Source organism: Gossypium hirsutum, chromosome A01 (genome assembly GCF_007990345.1).
Source record: "Gossypium hirsutum isolate 1008001.06 chromosome A01, Gossypium_hirsutum_v2.1, whole genome shotgun sequence".
NCBI lineage: Eukaryota > Viridiplantae > Streptophyta > Magnoliopsida > Malvales > Malvaceae > Gossypium > Gossypium hirsutum.
Window position 1 is genome coordinate 112,924,754 of NC_053424.1, and position 22,510 is coordinate 112,947,263.

Genomic DNA, 22,510 nt, shown 5'->3' on the forward strand with positions numbered 1-22,510 from the left:
CATCTCCATTTCTTCATAGATTTTCAATATGTGGGGCATGGATGTTATCAGGCCATTCTCGTCTAATATAAATCGATTTATCTTGGTGGTCTTTGATGACTTCATGAAGAGGGTGAGGTCGCTTCATATGCCAATATTACAAGGTCGGTAGTCGTCAAATTTCAAAAAAAGGGTGCCGACAAGTAATGTCAGAAAAGATCATTCTAATACAACTGCACAATGTCAAAAGTTTGCAGTTTGTTCAAAGATCAGATGCCATATCCTAATACAGAAAAGGAAACCAAAAAGAAAAAAAAGAAAAAAAGGAAAGAAAAAACAAAAACAAAAACAACAAAAAGAGATTGCAGAAGGTGACCGTGACTTGTAAGGATTGGCATAAAGAAGTTACCATTTACCCTCTATGCTTATTGAATGTTAACCAGGATCTTCACTGGGGCAACACATTGCTCATTGGTTTATGGGATAAAAATGGTTTTGAAAACAAGATTCATTTTCTCCAAGTCTTTTCAGAATTAAAATGAGATGAGACAAAATAAACTAAATCTCGATATGTTCAATCAAATTGAAAGGATATCCGCCACAGTCAGATGATGTGGGCTTATGACAGAGAGGTTTATCTTAGAGAATTCCACGAGGGGAACTTGATATTATAGAAGATCATTTCTATATAGAAGGATTTCAAAGGAAGAAATATGCCAAATTGAGAGGGACTTTATGTAGTAAAGAATGCCTGTTCTGGAGGAGCATTGATACTGACTGAAATGGATGGTAAGGACCTGCCCAATCCAGTGAACTCTGATTCAGTCACAGTTAATAGTTTTAAAAAAACACAAAAAAGAAAAAGAAAAGAAAAAGGAGAGGCCAAGGCGAAAACCCGCAAAGGACGCCTTGAGACCAAAGGGGTTTTGAATTGAAAACATGAAAAGGGTAATTCAAATTTCGACCAAAGATAAGGTATATGGTAGCCTTGCTATGCTGGAATCAATGAAGAGGAAGTACGTTACGTCTTGAGGCATCGACAAAGTACTATAGATCTCCTAAACACATGTCAAGCTCAAAATGGTCCTCAAGAAGTTCATACAGAGAAGATCAGGTTGCAATATCTGAGGCACCTAATTTTTTATTTTACTAGTTTTTGGATTTAATATCTTTGATTATCTTATTCTTTTCAAGATACATTCCAATAAATTTCTTTCTTAAAGTTGCATTTACTTACTTACTTCGAGCTATGCTCCTAATTTCCTTTTGGTCCATTGTTATGATCCCTTTTTAAGCATTTTTACATTGAAATAATGATTAGTGGAATAATAATACCTTTACAAAAAGAGGTTGTGCATATTACTCTGGAAGTTTCTAAATAATACAAGAACCTGAAATAGGACTATTATTTAGAACTTACCAAACTTAAGGGTTGGAAAGAGGAGTCTAAATTGTCACTATCTCTTTACATTTCTTATCAAAAGTATCAGATACAAGATGTGGCATTGGTAATACAACCTCAACGAATGACGAACAATGTTCACCCAAGCATTAAATGGGATCAGCTCGAAAAAGAAAATTGATATTCTGCATACGCATCTGGTCATATTACTCAGAGAAGGGTGTAATAGATCATTTGATTGAAGAAGATGGTATGAATCCTATACCTTTGAGTTACAACAGGATTGATAGAAGAAACCAAATGTTATTCCCCTGAAGTTGCAGTGGGAAGTACAAACTTTATGTTCTAGAAGGTACAATGGAAGGGACTTTGAAATTACATTGGGGCAGGCTTGCTGAGCAGAATGGGATTGCTTCTGAGTTTGTCAAGAATACCAGCCAAACAAGATGGCAATTAATACATCAGTGATAATGCCCTGATGAGTAATGAGTGATAACACTTTAAGCATAAAAAAGGGGCATTTCTTATGACACTCTACATTCATACCAATGCCATTCATAGTACATCTAGTTAGGAGCATTTGATTCATTTTGATCATAGCATCCTAATTATTTGGCATAAGCATCACATCTAGCTCGGAGCATTTGATTCATTTCGATCATAGCATCCTAACTGTTTGGCATAAGCATATATACATGAAATCGATTTTACAGATTATGTTCCTCAGAGGACAGTGCAGTATATCGGTAAAGTTGCGAGCCTTAACTCCCTAAGCAGTAAGGTAACAAGCTGCAAATTATAGATCTTATCTCCATGTATCGGCTATGGAATAGATCAGAAATGGTGAGTCTTATCTCCATGTATCGGCTATGGAGTAGATTTTAGCCATCAGTCTCATCTCTCTAAGGTAGCAAGAGAGTAGGTTAAAGATACAGGTCTTATCTTCCTGAAGTTGTAGGAAGCAGACTGAAAAGTTACAGATCTTATCTCCATGTATTGGCTATGGAGCATATCAGAAATGGCGAGTCTTATCTCCATGTATCGGCTATGGAGCAGATTTTAGCCACTAGTCTTATCTTTCTGAAGTTGTAGGAAGCAGACTGAAGAACTACAGATCTTATCTCCATGTATCGGCTATGGAGCAGATAAAAAATGGCGAGTTTTATCTCTATGTATCGGCTATGGAGCAGATTTTAGCCACCACCCTTATCTCTCTGCGGTAGCAAGAGAGCAGGTTGAAGATAAAAGTCTTATCTTCCTGAAGTTGCAGGAAGCAGACTGAAAATTACAGATATTATCTCTATGTATCGGCTATAGAGCAGATCAGAAATGGCGAGTCTTATCTCCAGGTATCGGCTATGGAGCAGATTTTAGCCACCAGCCTTATCTCTGTGAGGTAGCAAAGAGCAAGTTGAAGATACAAGTCTTATATTCATGAAGTTGCAAGAAGCAGACTGAAAATTTACAGATCTTATCTCCATGTATCGGCTATGGAGCAGATTTTAGCCACCGGCCTTATCTCTTTGAGGTAACAAGAGAACAGGTTGAAGATACAAGTCTTATCTTCCTGAAGTTACAGGAAGCAGACTGAAAATTTACAGATCTTATCTCCATGTATCGGCTATGGAGCAGATCGAAAATGGCGGGTCTTATCTCCATGTATCGGCTATGGAGCAGATTTTAGCCACCAGCCTCATCTCTCTGAGGTAGCAAGAGAGCAGGATAAAGATACAGATCTTATCTTCCTGAAGTTGTAGGAAGCAGACTGAAGAATTACAGATCTTATCTCCATGTATCGGCTATGGAGCAGATTTTAGCCACTAGTCTTATCTTCTTGAAGTTGCAGGAAGCAGACTGAAGAATTACAGATCTTATCTCCATGTATCGGCTATGGAGCAGATTTTAGCCACCGACCTTATCTCTCTAAGGTAGCAAGAGAGCAGGTTGAAGATAGTAGTCTCATCTTCTTGAAGTTGCAAGAAGCAAACTGAAAATTACGGATCTTATCTCCATATATCGGTTATGGAGCAGATCAGAAATGGCAAGTCTTATCTCCATGTATCGGCTATGGAGCAGATTTTAGCCATTGACCTCATCTCCCTGAAGTTGCAGTGGAACAGGTTGAAATTACAAACGTTATCTTCTTGAAGTTGCTGTAGGACTACTTGAAGAAGAAGAGCATCAAATAAGTTGAAGATTTCGCAAGACCGGGCAAAATTGGCCCTATTTGAAGTCTTTGCTCTATTCTCGTTACACAACAACGAGTAAAGAGGGGCAGTTGTAGAGCCCAAATTTTACCCGGGCCCAACAAGTAGATATATTGTGTATATTATTTATTCGTATATATATTGTTTTGTATATCATTTATACTGTTTCATTACAAATTTATTTCTTACACTTACATATATGTAAATGTTTCTTATATCATCAGCTTTGAATTGTTCCACATTTTTTATATATATATATATTGTTGGTTTTATATTATTTTATGTATTTTCTTTTAAATCTATTTGTGATTATACATTTCCTTTTAAATCTATATATATATAATTTATGCCTTTTAAAGTTATTTTATGATGTATTTTTGTTTATTTCAAATGTTTTATATTATTATTTCTGTAGATATATTTATCATAAGTTTTTCATTATATGTATATTATTAATTTAGATAGATCAATATTTTGTATTTTATGCATTAATTATTTTTATTTATTTTATAATTAATTTTAAAGTTTTGCATGTATTGTTTGTCTGTATACATATAGTTTATTTTATGTATTGTTCGTTTGTTTATTGTTTGTTTTTGTGTGTTTTAATTTACATATCTGCACCTTTGTAATATCGTTGATAAATGGTGTAATATATTAACTATGTACATGTTCCATATTAGTTACTTTGCTTTTGGATTTCTGTGTATTGATTTATGATCGAGCTTGCTTACTTTTTCATCTTAAATTGTTCAATTCATTTTTTTTATATAAACCGAATAAATGTACTTCACCGCTTTTATAATCACCCTCATTAAAAAAAACTCTTAAAACGAGACAATATTTCGTGTTTGGAAGTTTGAGAGATCGTGCCCAATCGTGCTGGGTTTCGATTTTTCATTCGACTAAAATACAGAATATCCTTTTGAAATTCCATCTATGTTTTCTCAAATTAAAATGAGGCAATGTTTCGTATTTGGAAATTCGATAAATCGTGCCCAGTCGTGCTGGGTTTTTGTTTACCGTTTGGGTCGAATAGTCAAATATCCTTTTTAAAAGTTTTAAGTGCATGTGTTTTGGAAATCCTGAGATGATCTTGTGTCGAGGGTTCGAAATATTGTATCCAATTGTGTTAGACGTAATATTTTATTCCTTCTAAGCAAGAGAATCTTAATATCCAATTCAAGTTATCCAAACGTTTTAAAGGAATTGCATTTTAAAATCTTTTTCAAAGCTTCAACATTAGGACGTAAATTGATCAATACGGTACCAATTTTGGGCGTTGCGAGGGTGTTAATCCTTCCTCGCACGTAACTGACTCCCGAATCTATTTTTTAGTATTTAGTAGACAAAAAACGTTGTTTTAATAAGCCGAAATACTTTATTAAAATGATCGATCACAGGATTACCCGATTACACCTAAACAAAAAGGATTGATGACGACTCTATTTTCGTTTTAAAATCAATCTCCATTTTCAAAATAAAAATAGTTTCGACATTTTCAAAATAAAAATAGTTTCGACATTTTCTTTTTCCTGTTCCGAATAAATTTTATTTCACTTATTCTCTTTACCATACATTTCTTTACAAAAGTTAAAACATATATTCCTTTTCAAAAACAAATTAGGTGTGCTTGAGAGTGGATGAATGCCCCTAACTTAGCTGATGGATAGCTATCCAAAAACCCTGTCTGCCTACTCCCTACCTATTATATTGTCTAAATCGACATGGTGGTGGGACCAATCTCATGATAATCTTTACTTAACTTCCCCCACAATATAATCTATCACACACCAACTCAACTCTTTCATTCTATGTGTTAAAAAGGAATTTTCATATTCCCTCCTCTAATTGCTCTCTTCTTTTACAGTAGGAGTCCCATAGCATGATGAAGGGGTATAGGGAAGACAATTCATGCTGCTATTTCCATCCTAAAGAAGTTGTTATTGGGGTTTGCCCTCTGTGCTTAAATGAGAGGCTTCTTTTCTTAGCTTCAAAGCAAGCCCAACGCTCTTCATCATCCACCTGCAAAAGCAACCATAGATTAATTCATGGTGTCTCACTAAAGAAACCTCCCATTAACCTCCCCAAGATCTTTGCTTTAGGCTCACTTCTCAATCGTCTTGAGTTCAAGCATTGCAAATCTGAAAATTCCGATGCTCATGATGCTTCAACCAGTCAAGAAGGTAATACCCTTTTAATTTTCCCCCTCTGCTCCTCCTTTTTTCTTAAGTACTTGGTTCAGATTTTTCAAGCAAAGACAGTATCTTTTTTGTTCTTGAATTCCCATCAACAAAAAGGAAAAAAATAACTTAAATCAAAACATAATATTAGAAAGACATGCATCACATGCATGCATGGGTGTCTTTACTCTTTATGTTTAAAATTATAGTTTGGGTAGTGACAAAAGTGTGGTCAAAATATGGTAAAACTGGAAAACAATTTTTTTTCCTATTTCCTTCTGCTTGCTGTAGGTATCCTTTTTCCCATGTTTCAAAGTAAGCAGCTTCCCAACATAAAAATGTGTTTAGCATTGTATGTGTGTTTTACATGGGAAAAATCATGGAAAAAGTTTTATAATAATTGAAAAATATATCAGTTTGGAAACAATGAATGCCATTAACACTAAATCCTATGATTTTATTCATGTTCTGACCTTAAAAAAATTTAGTAAAGATGGCTTTCCTTTTATATTATTTTCCCCTATTTTCAGGCTATGCTTTGTACATTGCTTTAGTTTTGCACTCACTGTTAGTATACAGCTAACTAGCTACAAAATTTGGTGGATGTACTATAATGCATACACTTTACCATAAAAGTAGTTGCTTTATCTTTGCTTTTCTTTTAGTACTTTTACTAATCTTCCTTTGAAACCCTTGTTTCTTTTGTAGATTCCTTTATCTCAATTAAGTTTGAAGAGAATGGTGTTGGTTCATGGGACAAAGGCACAGTTTCAAAGGTCTCTCTTGAGCATTGCAGTATGTCATGGAACCCCATTAAGGATGCCAATAAGAGTGTGATAGAGCATGCCAAACCACGAGCTTCGCTTAAGTGGGGAAAGCGGATTGGCCACTTATTCCAGCTCATGAGGTGGAAGAGATCCAGCAAGGTAGAAGGACTGAAAGTGATGAGAAGGAAGGGGTGGTGGATAAGGAGTCTGACAAAGTGGACCAAAGAATAAAGACATCTTTTGTATAGAAAGGGACACCTAAAGCTTTGCTTTTCGTCTTCCTCCATGCCAATTTGTGCGTGTGTGTTGGGGCTCTCATATAATTGAGATGGTAAGAGTTAAAATATGCTTTATCACCCTAACATGCTTTGGTTTAAAGTTCTTTGGCTGCTGCTTCTATTATACTCTTTTTTCTTTTTCTGATAAACTGAACCAGCTGTAAAAGGATTATTTGTTTACAATGAGCCACATTCCTAATACAAAAAAGAAAGAAATATTTGTATATTTTGAAGTCCCCATATCATGTGCCTAAAGTGAGTAACATTGCAGCATAATTTCACAAGGGCCAAACAGCAACATGCCCCCCAAAATATAATGCTAAATCTTGTCTTATTGTTGTCTTGGTGGGAGAGAATATTGTTCCTTCTGAGGAATTATATAAAAAAAATGATTTTATATATATTTATTTTTTATTTGAATTAATTATGTTTACACTTTTAATTTCATTGTTTTATATTAAATATAAAGATAAATATCAAAACTACACATGAATTTCAATTTATTGTGCAATGTGGTATATGAACATTAATTTTGTACAATTATATATATAAATTTTGATTTAATTCAAATTTTAAGAATTATTGACATTATTATCCATATAATATCATTTTATGTTTCAGGAATTTTTGACACTATTATCCACGTAATACTATTTTATGTTTGCATATCAAATAATTATATTTATTTAACATGAAAGTAAATAGCTCTTATTATTTTTAAAAAAAATTGTGTACAATTAAATAAAAATTTTATTTGTGTAATTAAATTAAAATTAATTTTTTTTGTGTATAATTATACTAAATTAAAGTTTATGTATTTCATTAAGTATGGACATTGAAATTTATGATATATATTACCTTAACTATATATATTCAAGATATTAACATTAAGTAAAAAGATTTTTTTAATTATTACTTATTTTTTATACATTAAATAAGTAATTAAACATAAATTTAAAAAACAAACAAATCCGTCAATTCAATTAAGTCAACTAAGAATTAATAGTTGAATGCCAAATAATCATTGGCTTAAGTAGTGATAAAAGTTCTTGTTAATACAAGATTTCAAGTTCAAAGGCATGTTTTAACATTTATTTTCTTCTTCAAATCTCATGAGTTGTTTTGTGTAGAGTCATCAAATCTTCTATGTCCCTAACATGTTTCTTGGACTTGAAAATTTCCATAGTTGTTCATGGAGATTTCTGCCCCCACGTGCCAGCCATTAAGCTGGTGCAAAGTGGCCAAGCAGGCCCCTTTGTTTGTTCAGAAAGACCCTTCACTATAATTTGTCCCAAATTGTAACTCTTTCCAGCAAAGGGACCAATGCAGTCAGGACCACAATGGTACTATTGAGAAAAGGCTAAAATGGAGTAGTCGAAAATGACGACATAAATCTTAACCCCACCGCCCCACATTCTTCTCCGCCATTATCAAAGAAGAAGAAGATGAAAGAATCATGGGTTTCACTAGATATTTTCAGTCAATATTGAATTGGAAAACTATAGTGGCTATTTAATACAGTATACATTAAGGTTAACATTTTAGTCCAAGTTTCAACTTCCATTTTAGTCATTTCAATCACCAATGAATTAACATTTTCATTTGGAGGTGACCTTAAAACAAAGAACATGGTGTGAACCAATAAAAGGGCAGCAGCTGTAGTTTGTTTGGTTTCAAGAAGCCAAAGGGAGGGCTAGGCTAGGCTTGGCTTGGCTTTTCTTTTGCTAGCTTTTCTCAAGTCAAACAAAACTTTAAAAGAGGCACCTTGTTCTGTCACACCTCATATATAAAGGGCGTTAAAAGCGTTAGACAAATGCATCTTTCAAAACTTTGCTTTTTTCTTTAACACCCTTTTTTGCGTTTCAAGCTTGACTTCTTTATTTTTCTTGTGGATAATTATTTTTAGATTAAAAAGATTGGCTTATGTCTTATGATCCTTTAGAAAATACACAAAGAACCCGCTTTATAATCTGCCTATACTAACCTATGGTAAATAGGACCCTTGAGGCCCAAAGACATTGCCAAGGACAAATCCCAATTGCCAGCAAACTATCCATAGTTTTCACTCCCCGACTATCATGCATGGCAAAGAAAAGATTGACACTGCCATGATCCCGCCAAGTTTGCACGTTGCCCTACGAAATTAGATGACACAGGACAATGAAAACTAGCCATTTCCATGCACTGTTTATCCCTAAGTCAACATCTAAGTAAGATATAATCTTAGATATCTATTCTCATCTTCTTCCCCATCTAGCTATTACTTTGGTCCTCCCTCTCTAAATTTCCTCGAGTCCCTAAGCATCAGATAATAACCGGCTAGAATTTTTAAATTGAAAAAGCAAGAGGATTGAACTTTAAATTATAGGGACTAAATCTCAAATTATGGATAAGTACGAGGACTAATATCATATTTTAACCCTTTTTTTATTTAAAGAAAAACAGACTTCCCTGTGGAGCTGTCTCCAATGACCAATTCGTGTTTCAACAGGCCTTTCTGAAAAGAGAAAAAAGTGAGAAGAGAAAGGAAGATTTGATAATTTGTGTGTGCTTCAAGATCTGCTCTATATCCATCACATGGTTTAAAATAGCCAAAATACTAAAGTAATTCCAAGATTCAATTCAATGTCCCAAAAAATACTTTCATTTCAAAAAGATATTACATGAATATGATTACATTTAAGTTTGGGTAGTCGCAATACTTTGCTCAACTCTTTCAACAAACACTCCAAATTTCTTTCCCTTCAGAATTTATGTACATGAGTGACCATGAAAAACAACAAAGAATGACTCAAAACAAGCTATAAACAACAACCACACAAGGTAACTCTCGGTATAATGCACGTGGAAGACCATAAACGATATGATCACATAAAATGCAGAGTACCAAGTTCTTGAGTTGACGAGGGTTGTAGGGCACGGATTCTGACATCGTATTTTCTATGGCTAGAAACTTCATTACTAGGGGATGAATTGGATTTGTCTAATACAAGAGGGTAGCCTGAAGTTTTTTCATCATAAGCATTTCCAATGTGGTTGCCACACTTGCGGCAAAGAAGTTTGGTTCTATGGCGGAACAAGCCCCAAGAATGCCTTGAAAAGTAAGGAACGCATTGGAACTCATCAACTTGTGTAAATCTGCTCTCATCTATACTGAAGAATGATATAATCCCTCGCTTTATAGACTTTCCATATTTTGAGCCAATTGTTGCGGTGTTTCGACTAGAAGAACTCAGGTTTAGCTCATACCCACAAGAGCCACAGCTGCAAGAAAGAATTGTTTCGACCATTTTATATCTTCAAAAAATGTAATGCTAAGGAAACTATTATGCAGTGTCTGAAACTAAAGAGACTTGGCAGTTCTGTACATACATTAGTTATACTTATGTTGCTTTAGAGAGGAAGACTAGAATTTCAACGAGTGTTCAACGAAGGCATCATAATTTGAAATGATGGAAGCATCTAAGGAACTTTTCTGCTAATCGACTCTTTCTAAGTACTCATTGCAATTTCATGAAAAAAAAAAATAGAATTAAAATTTACTAGGACTATAATTCTCAATGTCAACTACTCTTTAAGAATTTGTAAATTCCAATTTCATGAGCTAAACTAATAGGAAAAATCCTAAAAGGCTTTTGATCAGTTAGCCAAATAGAAGTAAATGAAAAACAAAATTACCAGATGAGTTCATAACCTGGCTTTGATAATCTAAGTCAAACAGCCCATATCAATTTATGAACTTGCAGTTGCTATCAAAGCTAAGGAGATCACGTTATAACTCAACAAACCATAAAAATTGAATCTTCAGATGTTTCATTACTCTGCCTATGAAGTACCAGCTATCAACCAAGCCAGAGAATTTGCGGTGAAGTTACCATAAATGCAAAATACTACATAAATAACCAGTTCATTCCACTAGGACCCTAATAAACCTGTAATATAAATAAATTAAGGTTCTTCGGCGTTGGATGTGAGTGACAGATAAGTATTTTTTGGACACATATATGCTTAATTTTTTACTAAGCTTTTCCATGTATTAACAGAATCTCTGGAAGATTGTAATGTCTGTATATGCTTAATTTATTTCTCAAAAAGATTTTCTTCTCATCAAAAGCTCATTCAAAATTCAGCTTTGTACTCCAATCAGCAGTTAATAATGAACACTTTATTAAACTAAACCAGTCCCCTGGTTTACAATCAATGGAGACAAAAAAAAAAAAAGCAAAAGCAAAAACAGAAACTTTATTTAACACAATTAGGCATAGTCAACGCAACCAATTCCCATCATTTAAAAAAAAAACCCAAAATAAAAAATCTCATGACAAACAAAACCCAGAAATGACACTTCAAAATCTTAAACCATGGAATTAAAAAAGAACAGAAAAAAGAAAGAAGGAATCGAGATACCCAGAAACCTGTAAGTTACATGTCCTAGAGAAGCAGGAGAAAAGGAATAAAGGAGATTCCCGTTGAGGTGTTGAATATGATTCATAAAAACCGAATTCTCCATTATTCCTTCTTCCTCTCACAAATCAACAACTCTGACGAGGATGACGGTGCTAAAGAAAGACCCAAGGTTTTAGTAAATAAGTGCTGAGGTGGGTTAGGAAGGAAAAAAACTTGTCCGCTAGAATCGGGGGTGGCGTTAACGGCTCAATTTTCAGGGCTTTTAGTTAGGAAAATAAATGGAATTAACAGTTCAACAATCTTGTTTTGAGGGTTTTGGCTTTTAGCTGTGGTTTTCTTATTGATGACGTCGTATCTATATTCGCTAGCATTGCTTTTTTATTAAAATATGTGGAAATTGCGAATGTGGCTTTTGGGCGGTTCATCTAAGTTTTACTATTTCTGATTTTTCCTCTCATCCGGGTTTTTTTTACTAATTTAATAAAAAAAATCATCAAAATAATACAAACATAAAATTATATACCAAAATGGTACACGTAAGGTGGTATTGTCTCTGAGGCGTGACCACTCTATTTTTTTGATACCTGTTAAAAAAATGTTAGTTTAAAAATAAATATAAACTGTTAAAAAAAAAAGAGAGGAGGATGTACCAGAGGGGGCACTGGTGAAGCCTCTGGCAGAGGCAACACTGGTAAAGCCTCTGTCAGAGGTGGCACCAGTTGCTGACGTGGCACAGGCGGTATCCACTACTCCAAACCCTTTATTTAAGCCATCAGTGTTAAACGAAGGTACATACCAATAAAAAAAATGCAGAAGAAGAGAGGGAGAAGAGAAAAAAGAAAATGTATCTTCTTTTTTTTTATTTTTAAATAGAATAAATTATGATAAGAAAAAATTATTTTGTTAGTATTATATAGTTTGTTTAATGTTATTTTTATGTTTTGTTTTAAAAGTTATTTTGTTTACTGTGATTTTTTAGTAAGTTTTGTATTTAGATTAATTATATGTTTATTGGGAATGTTATGTTTTAAATTTTTTTAATATATTTGAAACTTTTTATGTTAGTAAAACTATTATAAAGTAATTGTTAATTAGTGATAACAACTGAAAGTATTTCTATTATACATATTGTTAGAAATGACAACATATTTGATTTTACCTGATGAGATATTAGAAAAGAATATTTACTCTAACCTAATATTTATAACTTTGTCATATAGTTCTAATTCCTAATTAGCCCGTTTAGAATTTGATTAGAACTATTTATACATATTTGACCCATACTTTATTTAATAATTAAAGTCCAATAAAACTTTAACCAAATTAGATCACTACAAAATTAAAAACACTACATAAGTCTTGAAATTAACACATAATATTAATTATTAAATTTGATTAATTTGATTAATTACCTGATTTCGAATCAAATTAACTGATAACTAAAATTCCAATAAATATTAATCGATATTCAACCAAACTAAATTTAATCACCGATCAATTAACCGAATTAAATTAGCTCAATCAATTAATTTAATTTTAATTAAAGTTTTAACCCCTAAATCTAACGTGTTAATTTCCTATAGACTTTGTGCCCTCAATTTTAGAAAAAGTACAAATGAAGTAAGTAGACCCATAGATATTGAGGTGACTTTATTTTTTTTTTCTTTAATTTATTTTAATATATTTATTCCATCATATATAAGCATCGTATAAAAATTATTAACAAAAACTTTTATTAAAATCACATTAATTACTATTTGGTTATTTTTACAAATAAAAAATTTAGACAATTTATTCAAAATACTACAATTAAATTGTAATAATATTAAAACAAGTAATTGTTTAATAATATATAATCCTAAATCCTAAATCCAAAATTTAACAAGAGTATAATTGTTAAAGTGTTTGCATTCATTTTATCAGGTCAATTTTTATGCATTCTATAAACCTTAAATTGAAACTTTTGACTAACGCTCATCAAATTATTTTATTCCATCATATTTAAACTTACATCCTTTATTGAGGTAAAGAATTTGGACTAAAAAAAAAAACACTTTTGACTGTCCTAATTCAAATGCCTTTCGTGAGAATGAGCTCCCTTAAACATGGAAACATCAACCATGTACAAAGACATCATCTAGACAATCATAAATAGTGAAACATTGCTTCAAAATTTATGGAAGACCATGGCCATTGGCCACCAAAGAAATTGTATCCAGGATCATGTTTGCAAAAGTAGACAACAACCGTTTATTTCATTTGATACTAAATTAGGTTACCTTGCAAAGTGCCACGTAAAGGAACTCCAAAATTGCAAACCCCCAATTGAATGTCTAGTCTAATCCAAATATGCAGCATTTTCCTGAGCATGTATAGCATCTAAGTTAGGACATATAAATTGATATAAATGAAAATTTTTTATTAACAAATCCATGAATTTGTTTAATATTTATTTAGTAATAAAAGCGAAAATTTTAAAATATTTTTGAATATGATAAATTTATATTTTTAAATCTAATTTATGCATGCATTATGTTGTCATACTAAGCATTAAGTATTGTTCACTACAGGAAAATAGACTTTTAGCGGCGCTTTTTTTAGCCTTTAGCGGCGCTTTTAGGCGCACTAAAACTTTTAGCGGCGCTTTCTAAAATGCCGCAAAAAACGCTGCTATAGGTAACGCCACAAAAATTTGTGGCGTTTATTGGAAAAAACGCCACTAAAGGTCAAGGCTTTTAGCGGCGTTTGTGGGAAAAGCGACGCTAAAGGTCAAGGCTTTTAGCGGCGTTTTTGGGAAAAGCGCCGCTAAAGGTCAAGGCTTTTAGCGGCGTTTGTGGGAAAAGCGCCGCTAAAGGTCAAGGCTTTTAGCGGCGCTTTTTTTGCAAGCACCGCTAAATTTGGCAGATTTGTAATATTTTTTTCACCAATATCCAGCCCTTCCTGCATTAAAATCCAACCAAATACAACAAATATAATATAAAATGTAGCCAAAAACAGCAAATTTAACATAAAAAATACAACCAAAAACATTAATTCTAAATGATACTTCAAATTTAACTAAAGATATATGATATAATTAATAAATAAAGTATAATTTAAAATATTTTTACAATAATGTTAAACGTGACAAAACTTAAAAACATTCTTACAATAAGAAAATTAATGTCTAAGACGGCGGCTTTTGCGATTGTTGAAACATATGCATCATCTGCTGAAGCTGTAGCTGGAGGTCATCGTACTTTTTGCTCTGTTCTGCTACCATCGCTCGTGCCTCTGCCTCTCTCGCTGCAGCCGCTGCCTCCCTCTCTGCTGCCTCCGCTCTAAGTTGTTGCTGGAGTTCTTCATATTTTCGTTGAACCTCGGCAATTTGCTCAACCGTGTTCGCTTGCATCTGAGCTATCTGGTCTCTTAACCTCTGAACTTCAGCTTGAGCTTGACTTCCGGAAGGCATGTATTGCTGGGAGCCGGATCCAAAATATTGGGTCGGGGTAACACCAGATCCTTGAAATCGAACCCGACCGTACCTTTCAGGACCCAAAACTTCAGTGATAATTCTGTTATCAATGTTCTCAAGATTAACAGAACTATCACTCGAAGCAATCGCTTCATATTCCGCCTTCTTCTCCTTTAGTTTCTCCTAAAAAATCAATTAAAGAGTTAGAAACGAAATATATAATAAAAAGAAATGCAACATAACTTAACATTTTTTAAAACTACTAATGATGAATTGAATTAAACAATTATAATTAAAGATTATAAATATTTAGAATAAATCAAATATAATTAAGTGAATATACCATAATTTCTCCAGCTTCGGATGTCATAGGAGATCCATCTTTCTTCCTATGCGTAATCTCAAAAAGCTGAAGGCGTCCAACTTTTTGTCCGGATTTGACTTCCTACAATATAGTAGTAAGAATATTATTTAATAATAGAAAGTTATTAATATTTGAAAGAATTAATAAATTCATAATACCTCGGCCTCAGCTACAGAAGCAAAACTTCTCGACCCTGCCGTGTGCGTGAATTTTTGTTTTTGCCTGCTGCTTGTTCCAACTCGCTCACGGTCCTACATAATAAAATTATTATTACGTATATAGTAAACACTATATATAAGAGTTTGGAAATATGCAATACCTCTCCTTTCTTTGAATTCCAAAATCTAACCGCATCTTCCCATTGATACCTCAGCATTCCTGGCGGAACATTTCTCAGTTTTTCCTCGAGGCTTATGTCTTTCTTAAAATATTGTTTCTTTAAAGTACTTTTATTGTCTCTCCATCTTTTACCTAATGCCTTCTTGATATAATCATCGGAGACTTCTAAAGGAAATCTCTCCTAAAAAAACATAAGTTTAGAATGTAAATATAAATGAAACTTAAACCAAAGTATTATAAATTGCATTCACATTTTGTTACCTTAATATTAGCGAGAGCCTGATTTTTGTTGCTATCAGGCATGTGATGCCATGATTCGTAGTTGATGGGCAACATATTTGCATTTCGTGCTAAAATGCCCAAATAGCCTGCTAAAAGTCGAGCTTCAGATCCAACAGGCTGACCATGAGTATTTCTACTTACTTTAACACGCTCGACAAGATCTAAGTCGTATAAATCTCTAAGTAGCGTACGTCCTCGAACTCTGCGCGTCCCACCACTTTCAGCTGGAAAATGATATACTATTATTATATTAAAATTGACAAATAATTCAATAATAAAAGTCAACACATGTAAAATGAACATAATATTACTTTGAAATTCTTCAGGCTCATCAAGTGTCTCCGGCACATTCGAAGATCCAACAACTGTCTGCTGTTCACTATTTCTTTCTTCTGAATTTGGAGTATTCTGGACAATACTTAAATCTCGTACTCTTCTTCTACGTATTTTTCCTGCAATACACATAAAATAATTAAAGTTTTAGTAACAAATTTAGCACAATAGTAGTACATATAAAATAGTTAAATTATATAACATGAAAAAGATTAAAATTATAATATTACATATAATTAAAAAATTGTAAAATCTTACTACATCATTATTCGTAAATATCTTCATCCACATCATGTCGAACCCATTGATTTTGTGTATTAGTACTAGGGATATTTTCATCTAAGTTTTGTTCTGGAAAAGGTAATGTTTCTGATCTTTCGACGATGTCATCTCTACTTCCATTACCCATTTCAAACAAGTCTCTAGGGGTGTTCCGGAGTACAACATACCAACCCTCATCAGTTGGATCTTTCGAATAAAAAACTTGTTTCACTTGAGAGGAAAATACATATGGCTCGTCCATCAATTGTTGTCCAGTGTGAATCAAGCGAGAGAAATTCAACATTGTAAAACCAAATTGATCTTCTTTAATTCCTCGAGCAGTATTAACATCAGCCCAATCACACTGAAATAAGACAACTTTCCATCTGCCATAGTAATCCAACTCAATAATGTCGGTAATAAGTCCGTAATACTCCACATTACCCTCAACCGGATTACTGTCCCTAGCACTAGCATAACTTGTAATTGAAGAATTAACAACAACTCCACAATTTTGAGTTCTCCTCATTCTCTCACGATACTTTGTATGAAATCTATATCCATTGATGAGGAAGGCATTATATCTTTTTATTATTCTGTTCAGACTTTGGGAAAGCCATTTAACTTCGTCATTGATGTCCTTTCCACTCCAAACCTATTGAATCGAAAGTAAATTGAATAATTAACTAAATATCGGGATTATATGTAACTTATTAACTTTAGTTACATACCGTTTGACTTAACCATTCATGAAAAGATTCTGTGAATAACTTATTAATCTCTCGATGTTGCAATCTTCGAGGGCGTGCACGAGATCTCAAAATTTGTTTGTACTCACTATGTTAAAAACAAGTGTATTTGGTTAGAAGATAAACAAATCAAAACGACAAATATGTGAGGAAATTTTAGAACTTACTTGCGTAACAGTTCAACTAAATCGTGGTGAAAAAGTACATATCGATGTGCTTGTATCCACGATATATCATCTAATTCTGCAATTTCAACTTTGCCGATTGGTTCTCCATAACTTTGGAATAAATAAGTTTCGGCCAAGTTATGATCATTGAGCCCAGCATTTCTATTTGGTCTATTCAATCGTGTTTCAACATCTTCTAAATATCTAGAACAGAATGTCATGCACTCCTCTTCCAAGTAGCCTTCAACAATTGATCCTTCTGGATAACGCTTATTGCGACAATAAGATTTCAATTTGCTTAGGAACCTAAACACGATATACAATATTTATCAAAAGTTGTAACTAAATGTATAGACGCGAATAAATAAATACTTGACAAATAAATTAGCACCTTTCTATTGGATACATCCATCGATAAAAAACCGGTCCACCAAGTATTGTTTCGTGAGGGAGATGGATTACCAAGTGCACCATAATAGTGAAGAAGGAAGGTGGAAAGATCTTCTCCAAATTGCATAAAGTCAAAGCAGCTCGATCCTGTACTTTCTTAAGTTCTTCAACATCCAAAACTTTGCCACAAATAGCTTTCATTATATTGGATAGTTCAATTATACAGGACGTCACATTTTTTGACATGCAGCACCGTAAAGCAACTGGGAGTAAATCTTGCATCAAGATGTGGTAATCATGTGATTTTAATGAATAAAATCTTCAATCTTTAGGACTCACACATTGAGATATATTTGACGCATACGCATCTGGGACCTTTATATCCTTCAACACCATACAAAACACCTCTTTCTCTTCCTTTGACATTGAAAAAATAGAAGGCGGCAACCGATATTTCCCATTTGGAAGTACTTGAGGATGAAGATCACGCTGAATTCTCATGTCAACTAAATCAAGTCGACTCTGAAGATTGTCTTTTGATTTTCCATCGACATTCAAAATTGTCACAATTATGTTCTCACAGACATTCTTCTCAATATGCATGACATCAAGATTGTGACGTAAAATATTATGCTCCCAATAAGGTAACTCAAAAAAAATACTTCTTTTTTCCACAAGTGTGCCTCATTAGGATCATCCTCTTCGTCAGATTCATCATCAGATTCATCCCTCGATATTCTCTTTGATCTCGTGTTAGGTGGTTGATTCATCTTTCCATAACTAAAGTTGATATCTTTTAACATAAACAAGATTTCAGATCCAACGGTCTGCTGAGGAGCTCCTCTGTACTCTTCAGTACCGTCAAATAGAGTCCTCTGAAATCTAAATTTATGATTTCCATCTAACCACCGACGATGGCCCATGTAAGAAAACTTCTTCCAATTGTACAACCACTTCGAACAAGTTTGCGCAGCACAACAAGGACAAGCATAACGTCCTTTAGTACTCCAACCCGATAAATTAGCATAAGCCGGGAAATCATTAATTGTCCACAATAAAGCGGCACGTAAATTAAAGTTCTCCTTTCTCAATACATCATATGTCTCAACACCCACCCATAATTGTTTTAACTCTTCAATAAGTGGCTGCAAATAGATGTCAATATCATTTCCGGGACCTTTCTCTCCAGGGATAATCATTGATAAAATAAATAAAGATTGCTTCATGCAAATCCATTGAGGCAAATTGTAAGGAACAAGCACTACAAGCCAAGTACTGTACGAAGTACTCATGATTTTAAATGGATTAAAGCCATCAGCTACTAGCCTAAGCCTCACATTCCGAGGATCGCTTGCAAAGCTTGGAAATTTACTGTCAAATGATTTCCAAGCTAAAGAATCCGCAGGATGTCTTAATAATCCATCATCGGTCCGTTGATCATTATGCCACCTCATAGATTCGGCTGTCTTTGAGGACATGAAAAGCCTTTAAAGTCTTGGTATCAGGGGAAAATATCGCAAGACCTTGACTGGCTTCTTTCTTAACTGTGCCCCACCTTCATCCGTATTCACATCTTCCGTATTACTATTCATCCAACGAGACTTACCGCAAACATGACAAGATTGTTGGTTTTTCTGATCACCCCAGTGCAACATGCAGTCATTTGGGCAACTATGAATTTTATCGTACCCAAGGCCCAAATCTTTTATTAGTCTCTTCATGTCTTGACAAGACTGGGGAATTTTTGCAAACAGAAACATCTCTCTTAGAAACTCTAGTAGCATTGTAAAAGAGTTTCTGGTCCACCCTCCTAAACATTTTAAGTGAAATAGACGAATGCAAAAGGACAATTTTGAATATTTTGATCCCTCATAAAGTTCTTCATTCATTTCATTAAGTAAATTGTAGAACTTAGCCGCTTTTTCATTTGGCTCCTCATTAGGTGCACTTGTTCCCGTTTCGCAAAAAACATTTCCAGTAATATTACAATCCTCAGATATAATAAAGTCAGGTGGAAACGATTGCTCACCATGACTACGCATATTAAATGCATCCCGCAACATATCTTCCATGTCATCTTGTCTAACATACTGATGGTAATCAGTATCAGGATAAGTCGGATTAATCGTTGAAGAAGTTCCACTAGATGTACACTCTCCATGGAAAATCCATTTTTTATACCCCCGAATAAAGCCATCAACAATTAGATGTTCGTAGACAACTTCACGAAAATGCCAGTAGATGTTGCCACACTTCTTACACGGGCAAAGAATCATATTCTCTTGGCTTGCATTTTGAAATGCAAAATTTAGAAAAGTTTGTACTCCATTTTGATAGGCATTGCTTACCCTTGACAATTTCATCCAACTCCTATCCATTTTGTAGTTCTTGAAATCTAAAGTTGACAACATATAAGTTATGTAAGTTATATAAGTTATGTAAGTTATGTAAGTTATGTAAGTTACATAACTTATGTAAGTTATGTATGTTATATGAGTTATGTAAGTTATATAAGTTATATATTTATCTAAGTTATATAAGTTATGTACGTTTTGTAAGTTATATAAATTATAATATCAAATATATTTATGTATTATGTAAGTTTTTTATTTCACGATGTGGAAAATCACATGGATAATACATATCAAGTATCAAGTATCTACAGGTAAGTAGCGGGATTAAATAATATTTAATTAAATAATATTTATAAAAATTATTTTAATTAAGTAATATACATGTCATTCGTTTTTATTTGACAAATCACATGTGCAGTTAAAATAGTCCACACTTAATTTAATTTATGTTTTACAAGTCATCTTTTCTTAACTACATATTAAAGCACTGTGTGGACATCCGTATTTAGCTTAAAAGCTATGATTTAGTTGGAATAAAAAGTTTAACTTAAATGGTAAAACGGACGATAATATTTGTGATAAAAAGTCTTTTTGAATTTTTTAAGATTCATCATACATGGCGTTGTTACACCTAGGGAGGATCCATTATATCTTGCAGCTCGATATAAGGCAACCCGTCAGGTTTCCAGCCTATATACTTTGAATCTTTAAAATATTTAAATATTAAAATCAAACATTATTAATATAAAAAAATAGTAATTTGAATATAATAATATCAAAAAAGAATCGTAGTTTAATTTTTATAAGTAAATTGGAAATAAATTAATGTTATATAAATATTCAATAGTAAATGAGCTCGATAGAACTTTTTTCAAGTCTTTTTGAATTTTTTAAGATTCATCATACGTGGGGTTGTTACACCTAGGGAGGATCCATTATATCTTGCAGCTCGATATAAGGCAACCCGTCAGGTTTCCAGCCTATATACTTTGAATCTTTAAAATATTTAAAATAAGGTTGGAGAGAAGGTCAGCTATTGTTGTAATTCTAATGGACAAGCAAGCTACACGGTAATAAAATTAATTCATACCTATTCATACTTAAGTTGAATCAAATAATAATTAAGTTGAACCAAATATTTAAAATTAATTTGGAAACAAAATAGTTCTACTCCAAACAGAACCAGCAATTAAATATTTACAATATCGCAACCCCAAAATATTAATTTTTCCAAAATCATCATGATAAAACTATTATTGATTAGAATTTTGAAATAAAGCCTACCTTAATAAAACGTACCTGGTCTACTCCACTCTCACCAGCAAGCAGAGGCTGGAGTCAAAAAAGTAATATTTGTTAAGTAATTTAAAGTGAAAATGCATAGAAATAAGGATCAAAATTTAGCAACGAAACCTGTACGTACCTAGAACAAATGCCAATGGCTGTGGTGTATTTAGTTGTACCAAATATTAATTCAAGTGCTCGATAGTACCTAGAACAGATGTAAGATTATAAGAGTAGCACCAAATATATTTCAGTTTAAGCAAATATAAAAACTTTATCTATATCAGTTTTGCAAGTGCCCACTTGTACCAGGATCAAAGACACTGCCAATGAAGCTGTACACCTCAGCAAAATCTGGCAAAACTGCACAGTAAATACATAAGTTGGATAGAAACATGAAAACAGACCAAAAGAACATCCAAAAAACCAAAATGGAATCACCATTATTATGTAAACATGAAAATGCACAGCTTTAAACAAACCAACTTTGCATGTGTAGAATCATACTCCACAAAACTCATAAACATTAACTTCTCCTAACCAGAATACCAACTTTATGTGTACAGAGGCCTTGATGAAAACTAACATAATTATCGTCCAACTAAATTCAAATTAAACTCTAGCTGAGAGGTTAAACCTGGTACACCCGAGTCCTAAACTCCTTTTGCGGTGATAGACCATTGAAAATGGCAAGCCCACACATTACCACGTTTTGTTTGATGAAAATGGCTTCACTGCTGACATCTTGCAAGTGCTTACAAACAGTTTATGTTACACGTATGTGTCTACTTCTTTCTCTATAATCTTGAAATGGGGTGAATAAATAATGCTTTAGATCAACACCTAGAAATTATATAATAATAATTTTACTTTTTGGACAGGTATGCGAGGTGTACCAAGTCTGTTTCCATAGGTTTGTGATGATGTTTTTTGTCTTGTTAAAATTGTTGACTAAGGTTGGTTTTGACAGTGAATATTTGGATTATATGTTTGCAGTGCCTCCGGCATACTATGCTCACCTCGCTGCTTTTAGGGCATGCTATTATATTGAGGATGAGATGTCGGATAGTGGGTCTACTAGGGGAGGCCGAAAGCCGAAAGACAAGGTTGTAAAGGTTAGGCAGCTCCCCAGCATAAAGGATAATGTGAAGGAAGTGATGTTCTACATCTGATAAATTATATGTTTGGTTGATGGTGGAAAGTTGCTCAGGTATAGTTGCAGTTTGTGGATATTGGTTGGTACAGTTGTTTTGTTAGCAAATAGCTTTTTGTTGGAGGGTACAGCAGATGTTTTTACCAGAGACTGAAAA

General features: G+C 33.4%; 2 protein-coding genes and 1 long non-coding RNA gene across 3 annotated transcripts; 2 read left to right on the forward strand and 1 right to left on the reverse strand.

Annotated features, from left to right (window-relative positions):
- The first annotated feature begins 5,076 nt into the window (after positions 1–5,076).
- Positions 5,077–7,042, forward strand: LOC107939010 (uncharacterized). The gene is made up of 2 exons (XM_016872297.2): positions 5,077–5,774; positions 6,480–7,042. Exons 1-2 carry the CDS (start codon positions 5,474–5,476, stop codon positions 6,767–6,769), a joined length of 591 nt encoding a protein of 196 aa, XP_016727786.1. The 5' UTR covers positions 5,077–5,473; the 3' UTR covers positions 6,770–7,042.
- Positions 7,043–9,442: 2,400 nt separating this feature from the next.
- On the reverse strand, positions 9,443–11,575 carry LOC107939006 (uncharacterized protein At4g08330, chloroplastic). The gene is made up of 2 exons (XM_016876987.2): positions 11,232–11,575; positions 9,443–10,080 (listed from the first exon to the last, which is right to left on the reverse strand). Exons 1-2 carry the CDS (start codon positions 11,324–11,326, stop codon positions 9,684–9,686), a joined length of 492 nt encoding a protein of 163 aa, XP_016732476.1. The 5' UTR covers positions 11,327–11,575; the 3' UTR covers positions 9,443–9,683.
- Positions 11,576–21,848: 10,273 nt separating this feature from the next.
- Positions 21,849–22,280, forward strand: LOC107939012 (uncharacterized). Its single transcript, XR_001695026.2, has 3 exons — positions 21,849–21,977; positions 22,082–22,113; positions 22,197–22,280. It is a non-coding gene; the product is annotated as an uncharacterized lncRNA (long non-coding RNA).
- Positions 22,281–22,510: the final 230 nt, after the last annotated feature.